This window comes from Danio aesculapii, chromosome 4, assembly GCF_903798145.1.
Source record: "Danio aesculapii chromosome 4, fDanAes4.1, whole genome shotgun sequence".
In the NCBI taxonomy this organism is placed as follows: domain Eukaryota; kingdom Metazoa; phylum Chordata; class Actinopteri; order Cypriniformes; family Danionidae; genus Danio; species Danio aesculapii.
Window position 1 is genome coordinate 35,913,575 of NC_079438.1, and position 24,034 is coordinate 35,937,608.

Consider the following 24,034-nt stretch of genomic DNA (forward strand, 5'->3'; position numbering starts at 1 on the left):
ATGTGTACATTATCTCTATCCACTGATAAATCTGCATTCATGTTGTGGTGTCAAAGTAATGCTAAGGTTTATCACTATGCTTCACATATTTAGTCAGGTTTAGCGTTATTTGAAGCTTTTTACTCCGACTGATTCACAAACTGGAATTGACTCGAACGAATCACCAAAAAGAACCGGCTCATAAAAAACGGTTCATTCGCGAATCGGACATCAGTGTTACAGTGAGAGGAGCAGTTTTAAGAGGCTGCCGTAGAGGATCTACTGCTGATATGGAGACCCCAGCAGCCATATGACCGTGCAACTTTAGTGAAGCGACTGAACGGACACCGCGCTTTTATGGCTGCACTCCTGTCATGTTAACAACTCCAAACATGTCCAAAAGCCTGAAGAAGAAAAGTCACTGGACTAGCAGAGTCCACGAGGTTGTGTTGTCCAGGGGTCCGAGTGGGGATCTAGGGTTTGAGCTGCAGGGTGGCGCGGAGAACGGACAGTTCCCCGTTATTGGAGAGGTGAAACCGGACAAGCGCAAACTGCACCAGGACGAGCTGCTTCTGGAGGTGAACGATACTCCAGTGGCCGGACTGACCATCAGGGATGTTTGGGCTGTGGTCAGACACTGCAAAGACCCTGTCCGGTTTAAGTGTGTCAAACAAGGTCAGTTTAACTGTCATTTACATGTAAAGTTTGTTTAAAGTGACAAAATGTAGTTGTCTTAAAATATCGTACTTGCTACAATTACTGCTACCTACATGAAACAGTTATTGCAGCTTAATTTTAGATCTATCTATCTATCTATCTATCTATCTATCTATCTATCTATCTATCTATCTATCTATCTATCTATCTATCTATCTATCTATCTATCTATCTATCTATCTATCTAGTTTTATATAAAGCTACGATAACCTAGTATAGTAATGGGGACTATATGCGCTTATGGCGAACCTAGTGCGCATCTTTAATGTACACTTGTTTATGTACGTATTCTGAAGTGAGCATAGGTTTTTACATCTATTATGCATCATATTGCGTCCAAATGTAGCATACGACGAAAGTACTAGTGTTGGTTAAAGTTGCTACTCCCGCGTGAAACTTGTTAGTTTGTTGCTATAGAAGCAGAGTTGGTGAATGGCAAGCTATTTTAACATTTAACATAAACCACACTGGCATGTGTTTTCATGCTACTAGTACTACTGCATACTTGTGCTTAAACTTAGGCACTACTGCTTATTCAATACATTCCATCTTTTATTTATGATCACATTTTCATTAGTAACTAGTGCTTATTCAACAAAACCTACCTAATATATTGTAATATACCTATTATTCAGTAGATATATGTATTTCACCAGTGATTTATTAACTTTTCTTGTTATTTGTATTATTGATTTATTGATGCCATTGACTTCTTTGTGGATCTGATCACCTCTTCATTTCTGACTAGCATGTATTCCAGCTGTGACTGTATGTTTTTATACTCTAATACAGTGGTTCCCAAACTGGGGGTCGCGACCCCTGCGGGGGTCGCAGAATAATTTCAAGGGGTCGCGAGAGTTATTTAAAAATTGTGTAATTTTCAGTGATTATAATAAATATTTTTCAGTATTAAAAGTGAAAGCTAATATTTTCAGATTTTTAAAAAGATATCACTGATAAATTCATAAAGTATTTAGGACACGTTCAGGCAGAATGCATCTTTGTACTTGGAACGCAGCGCTCAGGAACAGTTAAAAACTGTTGTCATGTCAACTTGCCGCAGTAAACAAAGCCTTCAACGCTTGCCCCGCCTTCGCGCTCTTCCTATTGGCCCACTGCTCTAAGAACTGAACACGAATGATTGGTTAAAATCAGCTCTCAATCACTCAGTCAACGCCTCCTGTCTTCAGATGACAGGAGCTACAACCGCGAAAATGTAAAGCGCTGAAGACGAGAGAATGAAAACAACACTGACAGATTTTGTCTTAGAAACACCTTAAGCTACAAATATTGGCCCATCTGATTACTGATCATGTGCTGAATGTTAATCCACCAGCTATACTTATTGAAGAGTGGATAAAAGACCTCCATTGGCTTCAAGTCTGCTATGAAAATAACTAGCATTCACTGTAAAGTCTGTGGGATATCTTTTGGGATATCCGTCCGTGTATCTTTTGGTCACTCAATAATGTTATAAAAATGTCTTTTCTTGTGATAACGGGATTTCATTGAGCCATATTTTCCTCACGCATGCATATTTATTTTTTTTGCTTGTTAGTTTTGATTAGTGTTGATTTCAAATGCAATAAATCTGTTTATAAAACTTGTAGTAACAGTGCGATAATTGGTGGGAGCCACTAAATTTTGGCTGGTGCGCCTACATTTTTAAAGTTAGAAGCACCAGTGTTACCAAGCAAAAATGTTAATTTCGAGCCCTGTAATCTATAGTAAATATAGTTAAAATATTGTGAACAGCTTAAAAAAAGCTATTTTTATTGTTTGTATATGCTTTGGTAGTGGGGGGTCGCGAGTTCTTGACGATCTTACAATGCGGGTCGCGGGTTTAAAAGTTTGAGAACCACTGCTCTAATACATAGGTCTCGAACTCAATTCGTGGAGGGCCGCAGCTCTTTTGCTTCAACACTATACAAACACAGCTGATGTGACTAATCAAGGCGTTCAACAGTAGTCTTGAACACCTTGATTATTTGGATCAGGTGTGTTTGATTAGGGTTGGAGCAAAACTGTGTAGAGCTACGGCCCTCCAGAAATTGAGTTTGAGACCTATGCTAGTTATTCTGTTTTTGACATTGTCTACAATGTCCGATTAGTAATTATTCCAAATGTGACCTTCTTAATTGTTAATTATTGTTAGTAATAATTCATTTATTATTAGACACTATAGTGTTTTTGTAATTGTTTGCCCATTGGTAACAACTTTGCCATTGTTAAAAAGATCTGCTGTCTTGTATTATAATATCATGAGTTGTGTTCAATTAAAAATGTAAGTAGTAGCAGTATGTAACAAATAGGTTGTTTCTAATAGTACATAAGAACTAGAATAATGAATGCATATCATTATGTTATAAATAAGAACTAGTATAATTTAATAAGTAAGTGAATTTATAAAATAATTACTAGTAAGTAAAATTGATGTACTATTCACAGTTGGAAGTAGGAATGCACGATATTGTAAAAATCTGATATTGCAATATTTTTCTGCAATAAATATTGAGATACCTGTATGAATACAGTTTCACAAGGTTTGAATAGCACTATTTGACAGTTGTCTGTGGAGTCTAACAGTATTCAGGTGCAGAAATTAGATAATTAAAATGCAAAAAAAAAAAAATGGTTTTATTACTTTGTTTGGTCTTGTTTCTTGTCCAAATATTAAAAAAATTCCTAGAGCAAGTAAAACTATTGTTTTGTTTTCACAGTCAGAAGAAATGTCAAAATTAAGAGTTTTTTCTTAAAACAAGCAAAATGATCTGCCAGTGGGGTGAGTGAAATAATCTTGGTTTTTGCTTTGAAATGTAAATATTTGGACTAGAAACAAGAAAAAAGTCTAAGAATTTTTTTTGCACCAATCATATAAATTCTGTATAAATGCAGTGATTAAATACAATTCTGTAGCTCCTGTTCAAATATAATTCAGACTCAACATAGCATATTTCTGTATGATGTGACTATTGTGGATGTGTACATTGCGATAATGATATTGAATTGATATATTGTTCAGCCCTAGTTTGAATGTGCTCTAGTCAAAGCTGATTAGAAATCTGAATGACAGATGTCAATGGAAAAAAAAAAAGATTTGTTACAGTTTGTTTTTAAAGTTGACTTGGTGCCGAGTAACTAATAATGTAATAACTGGGTGTTATTAATTACCATGTACTTAAGATTAGGGTGAGAATGCTGGTTAGGTTTAGGGTTAGTTACATGTAATTATGCATAATTAACTGTAATTTCTATAGTAAGTACATGGAACATAACAAGGACACCTTAAAATAAAGTTTTACTAGTCACTAATGAATTATTAAATACTATCTGATGAGTGACCTGTTGATAGGTTCTAATATCTAATGAATCAGTATCTAATTAGATGCCGCTTTATCTAATGAATAAATAAAAGTATCTAATGATGTACAACTGAGAATACTAAGTTATAATTAAGTATTAATAATAAAGTATTAATGTCTAAAGTACTGGTGTCTTCTGGTGTTTTTTAATAATTTACTAGTCTCTGAAGAGTATGCACTAGTGGCTAATAAATAAATACTAATCCTTAATGCAAAAAAGGTAGTAGTAGCATGAAAATGGACAATAGTTTGGTTTACAGATTGAATGGTAAAACGGCTTGCCATAGTTGGTGTGTTTCTGGAAAGGGGGGCGTGTCCATATAGTGCATCCTGGTGTTTATGTGATGTCATTGTCACATTTACAGAGGCATTGCACTACATTCCACATTCTGCATAATGTTTGCAAATGTCCTGCTATTTACTCAAATTGAGCTTCTTTGTTGACACAGAAGGTTTATCTTTCCGTTATCCATCAGCTTATTTTGTGTTATCGGACTGTGATCTGGTCTTTGTGGGTGTGCCACGGTTCTGAAATACATCATGACATTACTATTTTCCCAGTAGGCCTGTGTCTGAACCTCACAATCACACTGTCATGAATGATGCCAGTTTAGTTAAACAAAGTAGCTTATCCTTTCTGTTTAGTAACAGACCCATAATTGTAAGCATTTTAGCTGCTTTAAGATTATGGGTTGGGATGAGTGCACGGCATTCCTTTCCTTTGACATGTAGGTTTTTGCATTTTAAAACCTGCCTTCAGTAATTGTCTTCTACAGCAGGGGGGTTTGAAATATTTGTTGCTAAAGCCCCCGAGACAATCATAAAAATTAGTAACTTACTCGTAAAATCACTTAACATCCTATAAAATCTGGAAACTTTTGCAAAGTAATGACTTAACATCTCATAAAAATAAGAAACTTTCACACAAATGATTACTTATCCCATAATATTTTTTACATATTCACGTAATAATGAATTAATATTGCATAAAATTTTTTAACCTTCACATTTTAGGGACTTTACAGTTACAAGGACTTAATTAATACTTAAATGTTTATTTTTAATAATACTTTAAATTAATATAACATTATAATTGACAAACATTCTCATAATAATGACTTATTAAACATATAAAATGTTTTCAGGAATTTTCTTTATCCATAAAGTGATATGAAGTGATGTCATTAATATTTAGAAAGTTTTTCATAATAATTATTTAATATCTGTTAGTTTTATTTTTGTATGTGCTCATGATAAATTATGTTTTCTTATGTAAATAAGATGTTTGTTAGAATTTGTTCTTATAATAAAACTTATAATTATAAAAATATTTTATTATAATTTTCTAAGCTGTTATTTTGAGAACTATTCTAGATATAAAGTTATTTTTAAGTGACTGTTATGAAAAAAAAAATATCTTGAGATGTGAATTAATTAATAAGACATTTATTTCTCCTCTAGATTTTGTAACGCATTTCATTCGTTCATTCGTTTTCTTTTCGGCTTAGTCCCTTTATTAATCAGGGGTCACCACAGCGAAATGAACCGCCAACTTATCCAGCATATGTTTTACACAGCAGATGTAAGTTCCAGCCGCAACCCATCTCTGGGAAACATCCATACACACTCATTCACACTCATACACTACAGACAATTTAGCCTACCCAATTCACCTGTACCACATGTCTTTGGACTGTGAGGGAAACCGGAGCACCCGGAGGAAACCCACGCGAATGCAGGAAGAACATGCAAACTCCACACAGAAATGACAACTGACCCAGCCGAGGCTCGAACCAGAGACCTTCTTGCTGTGAGGTGACAGCACTACCTACTGCGCCACTGCGTCCCCCTGTAACATATTTACTCATTCTCATTATTATGAGTAACCTAATCTGTAACTATAAAGTATACACACTATGAGCCATATATTAAGCATTAGCAAATAGTGAATTCCTTATCTGTGAGGCATTAACTCTACATTCATAAACGTTAGTAAGCAGTTTATAACTGCAGTTACAAATGCTGCATTATTGACTTATAAGCACATTTATAATGTGCTTAATAATCGTATTTTCATGCTTTGTTAATGGTTCATTTTTCATTACTAAATGAAGTATTGCATTATTTACAAACCAGATGTTTAGGAATAGTTGGTTGTTTTTTTAAGATCATTCAGAATGAGTAAGTAAATGATTAATAAACTTTTCAAATGAACATTTATCTTATTATTCAGGCATAGTTAATTTGTATGTTAATAAATGCTTTATTAACTCAACTTCATCCAGTTTTGTGACCTAAGCTATGTGAAGACTATTTATGCTTCATAAATCATTTATAATTGACAATTAAAGGCTCAGTTATATTCTAAACAGGAAAAAAAGAACATAAGCACATATAAAAGAACATATTTTATTTTAACATAAAAAAGAACATAAAGAACATTAATTATAAAAATAATTAATTTCTATTCATTTGAAAATGCACAAATGAAACTGTATCAAATAAAAAAATATATCTTTGTAACCTTATCTAAAATAAAATTACTGTACTGTTTAAACATTGCATCTTATTATATTGTTAAATTATTATATTGTTGTTATTTTATCCAATTTTATGTTGTATTTTGACACTCCTGTTATTCAGCAGTGTTTAAAGTTTACAATAATTTTACTTTTTAGATAAGATTGCAAAGATTATTGTTCATTTGAGACTGAGCCTTTAATTATTTATAAGGGATTTATAAAGCAGAAATAGTCTTCACTTTAGATTAGGTCACAAAACTGCATGAAGTTGAGTCAATAAAGCATTTATTAACATACAAATTTACAATTAGTAAATGCCTGAATAATAATAAGATATATAAACGTTAATTTCAGTAGTTTATTAATCATTTACTAACTTATTCTGAATGATCTTAAAAACCTCCAACTACTCTAAAATACAAATTATTTGTAAATAATTCAATACTTAATTTAGTCATGAAAAAGCAACCAGTTACAAAGTATGAAAGTACAATTATTAAGCACATTATAAATGTGGTTTTAAGTCAATAATAAAGCATTTGTAGTTGCAGTTACAAACTGCTTACTAATGTTTATTAACATAGAGTTAATGCTTAACAAATAATGAATTCACTAGATGCTAATGCTTAATAAATGATTCATAGTGTGTAGTTATTATAAAGTGTTACCAAATAATCATATTTTGACTTAACTGAGGCAATCCTTCATATTAAATACTAGATTGTATACCTTTATTTTATCAGTGTCATTTAGTTACCTTTCCTCCCAACTGTGCATGACTTTTATCAAAACAGACAACCACCCAAGATCTCTAAAATATTTTCTTGTGAAATTTTGTCCTTGAATGATTATATTACGATTGAATCAAGATGCACTACATTTCAACAAGAGGATACATTTGACATTGGCACCTTGTTTCATTGTCATGACCCTTGTGTTTGTCTGTTAGCACAAGCAAATCAAGAGATCAATATCTTATATGAAGCCCTTTCAGACAGAGCACTCAATTTCAAGTCATTTTAAATGCATTTTAATTTTGCCAGCCATCACCTTTCCCCTTGCCCCCAGTGGAGTTATGCTTGTTCAGCTTTACAGAGGGGTCATATGGGTGCGCTGTATCATTTGAATAGCAAAAAGAAGCAGACTTTACAAAATTATATAAAAAAAGATTGCAGTCAGTAGTAGCAACAGTTTTTTAAAGGGTCTTAATAAGGCCTTTCACTTTTTTATTTTCTGTTTGACATCAAGATATTTATGTAGTGATGGGGTTTTTGTTTGCCAATTTCAATACGAACTGGGTATATTGGGCTTTATTTCTTCATGGCTTAGAATTATTAAAGCGAATACTTTTCTGTCTATATTGGGCTTTATTTCTTCATGGCTTAGAATTATCAAAGCGAATACTTTTCTGTCTATATTGGGCTTTATTTCTTCATGGCTTAGAATTATCAAAGCGAATACTTTTCTGTCCATATTGACAAAGCAGTGTGTTGTAAATTTATTTAATGCACATCAATGGTGTGAGTCTTTTGTTACTCCGCTTTCCAAACTTTCTCTTTTGAAAATCTTTGAGATCTGGTTATTTGGTCTGTTTCTGTTCAGTTGAGTTCAGTTGAACTCATTGTCATGTTCAAAAAAATCATTTGATCTGATTTGAGCGTTGTGATATGCTGCATTGTATTGATAGTTGTTGTTTACATAAAATTTCCATTCTACCATCTGAATCTCTTAGCAGAAATCAAAACTCATCAGACCAAGTAGCCTCTTTCCAGTCCTCTGTAGTCTAGTTTCTAGTCTAGTTTGTTGTTAAAATGTTACAGTATTTACTTTGAGTTTTCAAAATCACAATAATCAATCACGGTTTTAATGATATTAAAAGATAATACTAACTGTCATAAAATATACCATGGTTTACCCTGAAACTGGTAATCATAACAACACTAATACCTAATAAAGTGGCCTGTTTATGCACTGTATATTTTATGTGTGGAACTGACAGTATCAGTGTTTACCGACTAGAACTTAAAGAAGTTCAATTTTTTGTCAAAGTGTTTCATGCAATATTTTTCATTCTCAAGTGCAGTAGCAGGGGCCTACTTGGTATTCATTGGACACAGTAGTAAGGCAAACCCAAAACTGTGGTCGGTGTGGTCAGATGCCTAGGTAAGTACCCTAAGATGAGATGTCTGTAGCATTCATCTGTGAAATAACAGCTTGTGAAACACACACACACACACACACACTTAGACATTTCCACAGCCTCCTGGAATGACCTGGCCAAGTTTTTGATGTCTGGGTTTTGAGTTATCAGCGAGACCGGTTGGCCAAATCATTTTTTATGACTTTGAAATGCTGCAAGGCGACCTTTAAATGTAGTTTTGTTACAATATCGTAATTATGGCTCTGCACATTATTATATTTATGTTTCATTCATCCCCTTGGGGTTGGATGATATGAGGTTGACATAAATTATCATCTCTCAGCCGCCAGTTATAATTGTAAATTTAATTTCAGATTAGAAGATGTAATTATAATCACGCCGCTGAACTGATGTGCTAATGTGCAGTGCTTCTGGTCATTTCTGCTGTTCTTTGACCCTGGAAACATGTTTTTATGTCGTTTTTTCTCCACCCATTTGCCTGACCTACCGCTTTCATGAAGCATTTATAGGCCACACGCTTGTTTAAACCACACCGAGGGGTCTATATAACTGGGATATGACATGGCATAGATAGCAAGGAGACATTTTCTGGTTGGCGATCTAAACCTTGTGATGGAGTCAGCACCACAGCAACAGGAAAGCATGACTTCATACAAGTGTGGTTGTGGCATCTATAAACCTATATAGGCAGTTCAGTTTGGCATGAGTTTAGTTTTGTTTCACAAGGGTGGATAAAAAGACTACAGCTTGCCCTGGATCCGTAGTGGTTCATATTTGATCAATAAGCTCAGATTGTGTTGTTTTTCACCAGAGGTGTCTTGTCACTTTTTCGATGTGTTGGTAAATCATAATTTTTACAACAATAAAAAAAGTCATAATTATGATGTTGTATGTAATATTTAAAATGTCCTGTCATTATTATGATCAACCAGCATATGCTTTTCAATTTTCTCAAAGATATTTAATAGTAATGATGTTTTTAAAATTCCAAATTCTCATTAAAAAGTTTCAATTATGAAACAACGTAGTGATTTTGTCACCAGTCTAAGTGATCAAGGAATAATTAATACATTGAGTGACTTTTTTACTCAGTTTTGACTTTTTGACTTCATTTTTGGTCATAATTATGAGTTTATATGTCATAATTATGTCATCATTATAATTTACTGTAAAAATAATTTGTAATTATGAATTATGTGGTAAAAATAACATTATGACATGATGAATTGAGATTGAGATATAAACATTTTGTCATAATTACCAGGTAGAGACCAAGTCATGTCATAATCATGACTGTTTGTATTATACTTTTGACACGTTGCATTAAATATCTCTACATTTTAATTGAGAAAAGAATGATTGCAATTCTTAGACATAATGAGAAAAGAAGTGATTAAAGAGAAAGTTGTCATATTTGTAATTAAAGCAGTTCATATCTAAGACTTTTTATTTCATAATATCAATTTTTAATGTCATAATCATAACTTGAGTAGCATCTGTGATTGCTTTTTTATCATTTCGTAAACTTAAATGTTTTATAAATATTTTTTTTATATCAAAATTATGATTATGTTTGCTTTAATTTTGATTTTCATGCCTTAATTGCTATATTTATATACCAAAGAATGATTTTAAAATTATTAGATTAAATTATGACAAGTAACCCCAGTAAAACCTCTAGAAACATCTTGTCAGCAACTGAATGCAAGTGTGGCTCACTTTATTGTCAGTAAATATGAAATCTGTTTAATTATGAGAGCGCTGGACCAACTCATGATATATCTCTGAGAATTGAGCAAACTCTTGCCTTAGGAAAGGCAACAATGTCTAGACGAGGATAAATGTATTGATGCATCTCATTTATTCTCTCAGCCTCTATAGTGTGAATTCTTGTCCACGAACACTTGTTTGGTCATACGTCAACGCTGGTTTTGTTCTGCAGGTGTGTATGTAAGGCATGTAGTAATGATGCGCAGGCAGTGATCCAGAAATCCTGCAGAGTTCATGAAGACTTGACGGAACCTCTGCTGATCTGGAACCATCTTTCGTTCTCAGCACTTTAGTTATTGTCAGTCTGCATGGCCCATGAGAGGGGTTGAAGTTCGTGATAATGGAGAGTCATTACTCTTTAACACTTCTCAGTCTTTCACTTTTTGCTCTCTCAAGGGAAGCGGCTGTGGTGTTTTTAACCGGAGCGGTAGAGAGTCCTTTTTTTTGATCGCTGTTATTTCATATACATGATCATAGGTTATAGATGACATTTTAGAACAGAAAAATACTAGAGGAGCTTTGAAATATGGTTGGCTGAAAAGATGGCTATTGCATTTTATGTTTTAATGAAGAAGGAATGTTGCTGGTGACATTGAGCTATATGATTTAGTTATATTTTTTCTCAGTTAATTTTTTATGTTGGAAGATTATTAAACGAGACAGGAAATATGATATAGTTGTTTAGAAGCGTGTCTCGGATTGTTATTCAATATTATTTTAAGTCAGATTTTATTAAAAATCGGGATACTTTTTGTTGGCTTTTGAAAAGAGTAGTGCTCTGCGCTTTTTTTAAGGTTGGTAAGCAACCACTGTATCAATGGTTTTGGTGCTGGAGCATATGACATCGAACACTTTTTCCACACAGAGACGCACAAGATGGCAGGCATCTGTGGTACATAAACAGCATTCCAAATGCTCGTTGACAATAGAAAATCATTTTAAAAAGACACCTCTCACTGCAAAAAAAATGCATTCGTTGTGATCGGGCCATAGGGTGTACAATTCATTTCAGTGAACCACAGTGCTAAAGAAGCTCCAGACAGGTCTTAACCAAATTGTGGACTTTTAGACTGGAAAAATTGGTATAGAGGGTGGTAAGAGCTCTGTTTTTTCATTCCTCTCACTAGGGCTAGGCCGATAAAATGGTATCAGTATTTATTGGTAGAGCTCCATTGTCAATAATGATAAAAAAAAAAGCTCGATATGAATTTTTGGTATGAAGCGATAGGCCTTTTATTAAAATGTGTCTATTGAAAATATTTGCCTTAGTAATGTTAGTAAATTAAAATAAAGTGGTTAAATAAAATATCCTAATATTCCTAAATGGATTGTAAAAAAAATATTCAGTAATTATTGATAGATAATGTAAGGAAATTTTAATTTGTAGTGTGCATCAACAAAATATTTGTGTGACTGTAATAATTGTGATTTAGCAAATCATGCATAGTTTTATTTTTAATGGTGAGATAAGTCACAATCAGATTAAAAGTGGAAATTATAATGTAAGTCACAATTGCAGGCACAAGTTCATAATATTATGTCATGATTCTTAGAATGAAAACACTATAATAATTTAAAAGAACAGTTGCTCACTTTGTTCAATAATTAGGAATACCAGTTCTTAAAGGTTTTGCAAGCACATTTTACTCTGTATCTAGCCAAGAAAAAGTATTTATGGGAGAAAACAATACAATTATATTTTTAATAATTAAAATAAATTATTCACATACATATTTAAATGTAACAATGTTTCTAAACCAAGTGTCTGGGGTCCACAAAAGGCCCTCAGCCAATTTATAAGGGGTATTTATAAGGGATATACAGCAATTATTATGTTATTAATAAATATTTAATTAACAATTTCTGACACTTATGGAAAAGTACCATAGTCCACTAATTTAATAAAGTATACTCTTTTCCTGAAGATCCGTAATGCACTTCATCTTCCAGTTTCTATCAAATACCATCTTGTCTTACCAAGGATCAGATCAAACTATAGTATGTGTCTTAATTGAATATTCCTGTTTTGACTTTCTAGTGTGTAAGGTCTTTGGTTTGTCAGTGGCTTATTGGATTTGCCTATAATTTGTTTGTGGGTGCTGTAGTTCTTGTGTGAGAGAGGATCGTAAGTGAACAAGAGGTAATCCAATTAGTGGGCCAACAAATCAAGAAGATTTTCTGACAGAGGTTAACACTCACAATTGATTTCAAAAGACTTGAGTTACCTTATTTTGTCATGCAGAATGTTTTATTAAACTGGTAGGAAAATATTTAGATGAGTGTGCTTTTGTGCAGGTACCTTTGTAATTTTGGGCCTTTGATTGAGTAATAAATATTACACTAAAATCATCAATAGGAGAACGACAATTCCCTGTATTAATGAGTGATTCAGTGAATCATTTATTCAATTGATTTATTGAAGTCTAAAAATGATTCACAGTAGGGCTGCACAATATATCGTTTCAGCATCGATATCGCAATGTGTGCATTCTCAATAGTCACATTGCAGCATCTACAATGTGGAGTTGGGATTATTATTGTTGATCAGCAATGAAGAATGTACAGTGTTTAGATTTGACATTACATTTGATTATTCAATAGTGGCAGGACAAAATAGCAATATGCATGAGGTGGCGCTTTTCTCGTTGTGGCGGATGGAACAATATACAGAATTTGCTGTTGATAAAAGAATTACATCAAATAACTTTTTGATGCATTTTTCCCTTTTCATTTACAAATATCATGATATATTGTGGATGTTTTTCTTGTGATATAACACTGATATTGTAATCTATCATTATTGGGGACAAAATATCATGATAATATCGTATCATATCGTATTACTGTACCTGAACATCTACTTATTTCACTTTTATCTTTTTTATTTATTCTTGCAATTTCTTTGATCTACAAGATTATTCCAATTAATCTAAGTTAATGAGTTCATTCCAAATAGAAGTCATCTGCAGATATTGTATTCATATCGCAATGTAAATTGCAGCAAAATAACATATCGCAATGTGAGATTTTTCCAATATCGTGAATTCCTAATTCACAGAGACAAATCAGGTGACTGTCTCCATAAATCAATCACAGATTCATTGACGTCATTGAAATAATTTAATCAAAAACAGTTTAATTTAAGTTCAAAACAGCTGTGTTAATTTGATTCACATAAAGGTATTGTTACCACTTAAATTTGGAACATTTTTATTTATAATATTAAAGGAAAATAAATATGATATTGAATTACATTTATTTGATGAGTATTGTTTGAGTATTTATTTGATGAGTATTCCCCCTCAACCCCCCAATCCCCCCAACCCGGTCCTCAGCTTTTTGATTGAGTCCCCAAACTCACCGAACCCAACGCGCAACCTGCTCCCTAGTACCCACCCCGCCCCACTGCTCTTCACTACACACAATTTTATGATCCGAATGTTGGCAGGTATGGTCCGCATCAGTATCTACACTCAAATGAATAAAATGAATGGACAGCTTATATATATTCCTTAAGTCTTGTGGCTATTGGTTGGAACTGAATGTGATAAGTGACATGACATTAGGTATTCCTTGTGTCTCTTGGCTTTTGGTTGGAACTGAGTAACATGACATTATGTTTTACTGGTAGAAGTAGCGCTAAAAGCTACATTTCTGCGCTGGTTATGGAAATTCTAAAAAAAAAAAAGATTGGTTTGATTGTTAAATGTGTTTTTACTAAGAGCTTAAGTTCATTTTATAAAAATAAATAAATAAATACAAATTAGTGATGAGAGCAGAAAATGGCTGGTAATACATTAAACATGAAGTTTTAAACTAAATTATACATTTGAAATTAAACTCAGATGTTTTTTTTTCTTATAAAACGTACACACTCCAGTAATCTTTGTTGCAAACTTTAAAAAAACTACAGTATTTTTGTTTTTACAGTGTGAGGAGAAAGTAATCTTTATCTCTTTTATAGAGTAAACAGACTTTGTAACAATTCGTAAGAACAACTTGCCCTGCAGCTGTTGTGGTGTGTTTGTGTGTCCGTGCGTGTGTGTCTGTGTCTGTGTGAAGCTCTGCTGCTTCCTTACAGCCATGTCAATTTATCACTCCACCATGGCTGTCTGCTTGTTCACATACCCTTGCTCAAGGACATATGATTCATCGGCCTGAATTTATCCGATTAGCAGGTGAATTTGGGTCGATTTTATTTCACCTCATATTAAATCACCTGCAGCAAAAGCCATTTGCATTACTTGTGGGACGGTTTAGTTCAAGTGGAACTTTCATCATATGCTAGAAGTGTCCATTTCATACTGTGGCAGGCATGAAAAAAAATCTAAGAGACAGGCATCAAATCTGTGTCTCATGTTGCTGGATATCAGTGATAAGAGATGGATCATATTTGAAGTTTTCTTCTGAGACGTGTTTGCTGATGAAAGCGATTGTGCGTATGTATTTTGTGCTTGGTGATTCATATTTCTTCATCAGTCTGTCATTCAGTGATGAGCAGTTTGATCTGTTTTTCTTGTGAGATCAAAACTAATTAATTTCTGAAAGTCTGTGAAAGTGTGGCACCTTTTCCCACAAGAGCGCTTTTAGCACAGCAGTTTGGCGTCTTATTGAGGCTAATGGTTTAGCAAAACTGCGAGACAGAAGTGTCTTGGGGGATTTTTCTTGCCTAATTTTACCAGATAAAAGCTTTTTTATGGCAGCCTGCTGCATACTGTATTGTCTGCTATGTAGTGTCTAATAAATAGGACCTTTCTTAAAAATAAAAAAGTATATGTTTTATAAATATGCACAATAATTTTATACCCCATTGCTTATTGCTGTTGCTTTTTTCATTTAATAGTTAAAGGGGACCTATTATGTTTCTTTTTACAAAACAATTCTCTGATATTCATAGAATGTAAAGGTGAAGTTTCAGCTCAAAATACCACACAGACATTGGCGCCAGTGGTGTAGTGGTGTAGTGGTTAGTGCGTCGACACATGCACTCCGGTGCTCGCGGTGACCCGAGTTTGATTCCCGCCTCGCGGTCCTATGCTGATCCTTTCCCTCTCTCTGCTCCCCATGCTTTCTGTCAATTCTCTCTACTGTCCTACACAATAAAGGTGAAAACCCCTAAAAAAACACACAGATCAGTTTATTTATAGTTCTTTGAAACTGCCCCTTTAAGGCTTTATTGTGTCCGTATCCATATTGTGTTGTTTTGTTGACTGTTTCTTTAAATTCAAATGGAATTATGCTCCCAGCCCTTTTTTCAAAAGAAGGTGGAGCAACAAATGCCTATGTGTCAGCATAGCAGCAGTCAATGTTGCTGTTGACTGTTTTTATCAAGTGTGTTTATAAAAAATATGTATATTTTTTTAACTTTAGAGGCTGGCTATATTCATCCACTGTTGCCAAACAACTGTGCTTAAACAGTGTTTCTTTATAATAGGTCCTCTTTAAAAATAAATTTGTTAACTTTATTTTAAGATAAAATGTTCATTAATTATGACATTTGCCTCAATAAACTACTATACCATAATAATTATTAAGTCGGGTTTAGGTATTGGGTTGGATTAGGCATGTAGATATGTAAGATCACTTCACTTTTTAAGTACTAATAAACAGCCAAGATCATAATACTTTATACATACTAATAATCAGCTAATATCTTATTAATAGCCAGGTAACAAGCAACTAGTTATAACACCGAGGAAGTGAAACAACTGTGTTATTTATTGAAAGTACTGGTTTAAAAATACAACTTGAGAAAAGCTGATTATTTAATTTGTTTTCTAGGGGATTGCAATGTTTTCTTTAAGGGCACCTATCATGCAAAGTCCACTTTTGGAAGCTGCTTGGACTGAAATGTGTGAATGAAAGTGAATACGCAGCTATAGTAAAAATACATCAAGTTATTATTCCAACGTTAAATCAGGATTCAAATCCCAACGATTGACAAGTGCGGATTGTCATGTTTCAGTATTAACGTGTATTATTATGTCCACAAGACAGGATTTGCAAAGAAACTTTGATTAAAACGTGAAAGTGTTACAACTACTGTGGTCCAGCTTCACCACAAGAAGAAGTGGTTCACTTAAATAAAGAAAGTAAAATCGCAATGTGATTCCTGACCACTTATAGTGTCAGTACTACTATAAATGAGGATGCTTCATACAACAAAAGTCCGGGTTTTAGGACGTTAAATCCTGTTTTGATGTACAGTAGCATAATGGATCTCCATGCAGCAGCAAATATTTGCTTGTATGGTGGTCATCCTGTAAAATTTGCAGCTTGACATGTTAAATGTCCATTTGTGTGTGTGTGTGTGTGTGTGTGTCTAGTATTTATCACATTGTGGGGACCAATACAGCAATACCAGTACATTTTGACCTTGTGGGGACTGTTTTTGTTCCCCATGAGGATATAGCTCATAAACCACACAAAATGAAGTTATTTAGAAATGTAAAAATGCAGATTGTTTCCTGTAAGGGTTTTGTTTAGGGGTAGTGTTGGGGAACGGTGATAGAATATACATTCTGTACAGTATAAAAAGTATTATGTTTATTGAGAGTCCCCATAAAGATAGCTGTACAAGTTTGCCTGTCTAGGGGGGGGGGGGGGGGGATCTGTTATTATCTTTTTCATTACTACTGTAATTGAAGAAGGCCATCCGCTCAAATGTTCCTACACAATTTAGATTTATTCCATTCCAGCCGACAAGTTCTTTGAATATTTACACATTGTGTAATGAATGATTCATATTATTAGGAATTACACTTCCTAACAGTGAATGAGTACATGAGTTAATTAAATTCTGCTCTTGCAGTTTCAAGGTTTAAGGGGGGAAAGTGGCCTGCAATATACAGTAGATCTGTTTAGCATGTGTGTGGTTATGATTAATAACTCTGCAGATGTGACAAGCTTAATTGTTACTGCTACTGGAATGAAACACATTTCCAGTTGCTCTCCGAGTCCGACTTGATAAAACAATTTTTTGCAAAATGGCTAATGTGGAAAGTTGTTCTTTCTTTTAGTTGTATCTGCTGAAATTCAGCTTCAGGCTGCAGATGGTTTTCTAACGTTATACAGCGAAGATGTCATTCATCAAAATCTGCCTGCCTTTTGAATATGGGCTTCTTTTCTTAAGAAAATAACCCAGCTTGCTCTAGTTTCAGCTCACTTGCAGGAGTTCCAGAACTTTGCCATTTTGGCATTGGGATGTTTGTGGTCAGCATGGCCTGCCAAAGAACATCAAAAGCTTTACCTCTGACATCATCAGCACTAGTCTGGTCGGTCCTTCTCCAAAGAGTTTAACCTTCTTCCAAAAGCAGCATAAACCAGTAACAGAAAAATATGAACTATGCTTGCAAACCTTTTGGAAATTTCTGACAAAGTATTGCATTCCAGGTGAATTTTTGTATTCGCTCACAAAATAAGTCCAGTTCTCACTCAAAAAAAAAGAGTTGAAAAACATTGCATTTGCTTGCAAAACTTTTTGGATTCTCAGAAAATATATTTGGGTCAACCAGAAATAGTTACATTCTCTCACCAAACTTTGTAAATACTAATGCTTAATTTGCTCACTAAACCTTTTACAATCTCTTGATAAAATTTCATGTTTTCAAAATAAAAAAAAAGATTAAATGTTACATTCACTCCTGAACTTCTCCTGAACTTCTTAACTTCTTTTTATTATTATTTTTAAAGTACTGGGTTCAGGTATAAAAGAAATGTAAAAAGTAAAAGTAATAAGTGTAAAAATAATTGTAATTTTTTTTTGCATGGTCTCGAAAGCGTCGGATCTCGAAAGCATCAGAAAGTCTGTTGGATTCTTTCAAAAAACTTTTCATGTTATCAAGAAAATGCTTTGGTATCCTTAAGAAACATTGTATTTGCTTTTGCGTGCACTTAAGAAAATTCCTACAAATTCATTCCTACAAAAAAAAAAAACTAATTTTATTAATGAAAGCATTGAACCAATCATTTCGTATTGTTTCAAATTAATCTGAGACCAAAAGGAAACTTGAATGTATGTAAAGAACCCTATAGGTTTTGCCAGAAGAAACCAAAATACATTGACATATAATATTTAAAAATATATTTTTTTCCTACATCTATCACTTTTGGGCTATTGTACCAGGGCTGAACAATTTATTGTTTGAGCATCGATATTGAAATGTGTGTTTAGGCAATAGTCACATTGCAGGATTAGATTATTTATTAATAAATTAAAAGATAAAGATGTTAATTTTTTTTTTTTGACTATGGTATTTTACATTTAATTGCTTAATTTTTGGTTCTTGAAAACTGTAACACTTCTCAGTGTTTTCCATAAATATTTGCTTGTAATTTATTATATTTTATGCAGAAAAGGACTTGACCATCTCAGATCTAAATGAATACATTTTTCCAAATATATTTAAATATATACATATATAATATATATATATATATATATATATATATATATATATATATATATATATATATATATATATATATATATATAATATAGCTGACTTCAGAATTAGTAGCCCCCCTGAATTATGAGCCCCTTATAATTTTTTTTCCCAATTTCTGTTTAACGGAGAGAAGACATTTGTAAACATAATAGTTTTAATAACTCATCTCTAATATCTGATTTATTTTATCTTTGCCATGATGACAGTAAACAATATTTGACTAGATATTTTTCAAGTTGAATCAAGATCTCAATTCAACCCTACACGCGATCTTAATTCAGCTTTTCTACGATTCAGCCAATTATATTTCCAAGGTCAGGAGAAAAGCGTAAAAGCGGACACACAAGTCTTCACAGCAGCATGGACAGCAGTGAGCAACATGAACACCTCCAAATGGCGTTAAAAGGGTCACATACTGTATTTATAAAGTATAATTCACCCAAAAATGTAATTTCTGTCTTAATGTAATGATGTAGCCGTGGCTGCGAAACGACACGTGAGCTGAAGCATTGTTTGTTTACTACCGAGAGGGCGCGTGCGTGTCGGACATTGATGTCTACTTTACTGAACAGAACCTGCTAGAATGTGAATAACAGCTAATAAAGTTGTGAATAACGTTCAGATTGTTGCACAGAGCGATCGTTTTGGAGCTGCGCGGGAAGTGTGATTCGCACGTGTGTTTTGCAATGAGCGCACTCGGCAGTGAAAATGAAACATATAAACGATCATATCGCATTTTAGAGTAATGATTATGACAAGCGCTTGATATGTTTTTTCTTTCATAACGAACACAAAGTGTTGTGCATAAAAATAAATGTTTACTTGATCAGTATAACTACTGTAGCCTATATAATGTTGAATATAATGCAAGAGGGAATCTGATAATGACAAATGTTTCATTTTACCAGTGAAAAAAAAAATTCTAACAATATTGTCCATGACAAATGACAAGCATATGTCTCCAACATAATAATTCAGCTTCAGAATTATGAATATTCTGATTTACTTTTCTGTGAATTAACAAACAGGATATATTTAAAGTCCACCAAGTCTATCATAATTTAGCATTTTAACCAACAGTAGACCTACACATAGACCTAATATTGTTGTTTTGCCATATGTTTGAGAAATAACAATTATTATAGCCTACTCATATTAACCTTTATTTTACATCTACAGAATTGTGAGAAAATCGTAATCTTGATTTTAAGCAAAAAAATCATGATTCTCATTTTAGTCAGAATCGTGCAGCTCTACTAGGCAGGTTAGGGTAATTAGGCAAGTTATTGTATAACGATGGTTTGTTCTGTAGACCACCGAAAAAATATATAGCTTAAAGGGGCTAATAATTTTGACCTTAAAATGGCTTAAAAAAATTAAAAACTGCTTTTATTCTTGCCAAAATAAAACAAATAAGACTTTCTCCAGAAGAAAATGTATTATCAGGCATACTGTGAACATTTCTTTGCTCTGTTAAACATCATTTAAGAAATATTTTAAAAAGAAAAAAAAATTCACAGGGGGGCTAATAAATCTAACTTCAACTATATATATATATATATATATATATATATATATATATATATATATATATATATATATATATATATTTGGCCGTAAAACCAAATATTGCTATTCCAGATTTTTCCAATATCATGCAACCCTACTTTGTACTTAACTACCCTAAAACAAACAGAGAATGCAATTAAGAACTCAGTGTTGTTCTTATCCTGTTAACAGGTTGACAAGGTTCTAACTCAGTTTTGTTTTACATATGGTAGTAAACTGTGCGCATGTGTTTAAAGTAAGTGTTTGTTAATTACAGGCTAAGGGAGTTCAGTTTTCCTCTGCTGAGTCTGACAAAGTCTCTCAGAAACGGGCTGTCATGTGCCACATTGTGTCCACTCACAAATAAAACACCCAACTCCCCGTCGGCTCACTGTCAGCTTCTTCTCTCTCCGGCCTCCTCTTCTCCTCCTTCTCATTCCTTGCGTCTGTCTGTTTTTAATTAATGCCTACTGTATTATCTGAAGTACGTGAGTCCTGTTGTTGGTTTGGCAAAGAAAGAACTGAGGAGGCTTTGTTTACCAGCGCCGTGGAGTGCTCACATGATTAAATAAGTTGATTAACGACAAACAAGTTCAAAACAAGCCTGATTGGAGGTCTGGGTTTGAATGGAGGTCAGGGTTTACACCGAAAGATCAGTCTGCAATTACATACACTGAAATAAATTATATAGAAGTAATTTATTTATAGAAATGAAGTTTTACAATTACAAAGAACACTAAGCACTTTGGAATAAACATTTTGTTCACATTTCTCGAAGTCGGCAGAGTGCCTTCGTTTTCATAGCTAGTATTTATTTACTCTTTTTAACAGTGCAGTTAATGTAAAACAAGTGATTATTATATGTAAATTATTACCTAATGTATTTTTTCTTATTGGCTAAATGGCATTTCTGTCTTGCAATTGGTTGTTTTCACATGACGTCACTGATGACGCACGAAATTCAGATGGAGGGCGGGAAGTGATTCTTCTAAATAAGAATCGCTATCAGAACATCAAAATGTTTCTGTTTTATGTTGTTTACAATTGTTTAAATCTGTCTAAATAAGAAATGCCGAACAGCTTTTATAGATGGCAAAAAGTTTTTGCTCATATAGGGGGGAAACTTTAAGAAACTGGCTGAAAAACTGAAGAAAAAAAAAACATTGTTTTTTTTCAATAGGCTACATCTATGTGTACAAACTTTTTTTGAACACAATAATTCGTTTGACAACACCAATAAAGATTATATACAGGCCTAGCTATGTGTTTAAATATGTTCATATGTTATATAAAAATCAGATATAAACACCACCAGACCAAATCAAGCAGAATATAAATAATGTACCTGGCCATGTAATCGCTGCAATGAAATCTCTGTCTTGTTTTGAAATAATCCAAGTCTTTACGGGCGTTTCGGCAGAACTGTAACACTAATGTCTATATGCGCAGCTGTGGTGAATGTATGTTGATGGTCAGTTCATCAACAGCAAAAAAGAAACGCAACCCTTGCTACAAAACTAGACGGTTAGTATTGTTATTACTTTTCCCCCTTACAAAAATAAATAAATAATAATGTGGACTATACGTCCATGCTTTTGTATGTTTTCATCTGTTATTTCATGATATCTGGTATCCGCATGGGGGGTAAACCATAGTAATTTATAATAAACATGTTTTTGAACAGATAGTAAAGTGTATAATGTTAACAACTCCTTATTATTGAATGCTACAGAATACTGTAGTAAACTGTAAACATAGTAAACTGATAAACTGTAATAAATACTGTAACTTTAGTGTAAACTGTGGTGCGTTGTGATGGTGTAATTATTACGCAGATAACCTATTAGTAGCGTAAAAGCCTATTGAATAATTTGTTTATTAATACAGTTGTGTTGTACCACAGCAACAATATAATTATTACGACAGTTTAATTCGAGTAATTATCTATAGTATGGTTCCAAACACTGGATGGTTCCAATTATGTAACGTAATATCAAATATATTTTAGTTTAGTAGAAAACTTGGCCCTGATATAAGGATCACGCCCAACATTAGTGGTTATTTTCTGTTTATACCTCCAATAAAAATATGGACTTTCCTCTATGTCTGCCATTCAGATTTTTACTTTCTTCCCTCTATCTGAATTTCACGTGTCAGCAGAACCATGTGATTTTAACTAACCTATACTTACAGTACTTGCAATATTTTCATTGCTTACATAAAATAAATAAATAATTATTATTTTTTAAATCATTGGATTAACTTAATATTGCACACATTTCCACTTAATTTAATGCCTTTATTTAACCTTAATTTAAACAAATGGAACTCAAGACTAAAGTAAATTAGAACCTATGAGATCAAATTACTTTCGAGTTATGATTTGAATGTACATTGAACACAGTTTATTCTCATTGAGCCATTTAATATGAATTAACTAATTATGACAACCAGAATATTTTAATAACTACCGCAATTCACTTTATATTGGCGTCAAAAATGATTTAATGTTATGAATTATTTATAATGTGTACATAAATTATTTATAATGTATATGTTATAAATAATTATTTAATGTTACAAATTATTTAATTATATAATGGTATGCCAACACAATATGATTAATTTAACATTGTTTTCATCATTTAAATTAGTAAAATTGTCCAAAACATAAATAAATTGTCAAAAATGTTTAAGAATTTGTGTTGTTGTTGTTGTTGTTGTTTAACTTAATTCAAACAGGTTATTTCAACAAACATGAGCTAATAATGTTTCGGTGCCAAAACTTTGCTTAAATAAATGATGAAAATGTTCTTCTAGACCACCATTGTCTAATACATTCTGCTCTTCTAGTGCTTTTTGCTCGTGTAATTAATCAAAATCCATATGAACGAGCATTGAGTGAATGGTGTATGGTATAGAGTGCTGGGTAAGGGCTTTCGGATGGACTTGTTGTCTACAGTGCTACAATGGCTGGACTGATATTTAGGCTTTTGAGTGAAACCCATCTCTGCATTCATTACCATGAACGATGGGCCGCCATTGTCCTCAAATGAAAAGAATGCACAGTTATTCTAATGAAACGTGGGAAAGGGGATCGCTCTACTCCTTTTACCTCTTCTCCGTTCCTCCATTCACTGTTGGTATGCAGCTGTTGAGTGTTGAGCTCAGTCCTGCATTAGTTACTTGGATGCTCAAGAGTTTTTGGTCGTGTGAGAGAGAATACAAATGTATAGGTGTTTCGGGAATGTGTGTGTGTGTGTGTGTGTGTGTGTGTGTGTGTGTGTGTGTGTGTGTGTGTGTGTGTGTGTTGTTGAAGGTAATTGTCAGCTATTCATTATTGTAACACTTATTGTCATCGTGTGGAATAATGTTTTGAAGGACATTAACTGAACAAAAGTGCAGTCAGTCAATAAAAAAGTAAAAAGATCCAGTTTCAATTGATCCTAGTTTATGTCAGTGGTTCATCTCTGAATATTATTCTGAAGAAAATGGAAACCTTCCTGAGAAGCTCATTTCGAAATTGAT

The 24,034-nt window shown here is 33.2% G+C and overlaps 1 protein-coding gene across 1 annotated transcript in view; it reads left to right on the plus strand.

The window, feature by feature from the left end:
- Positions 1-235: 235 nt before the first annotated feature.
- magi2a (membrane associated guanylate kinase, WW and PDZ domain containing 2a) overlaps positions 236-24,034 on the plus strand; it is a 345,845-nt gene continuing 322,046 nt past the window's right edge. Inside the window, exon 1 of the mRNA XM_056455551.1 lies at positions 236-654. Coding sequence (XP_056311526.1) covers positions 354-654 — 301 coding nt within the window. The 5' untranslated portion in view covers positions 236-353. The remainder of the gene's footprint in view (positions 655-24,034) is intronic.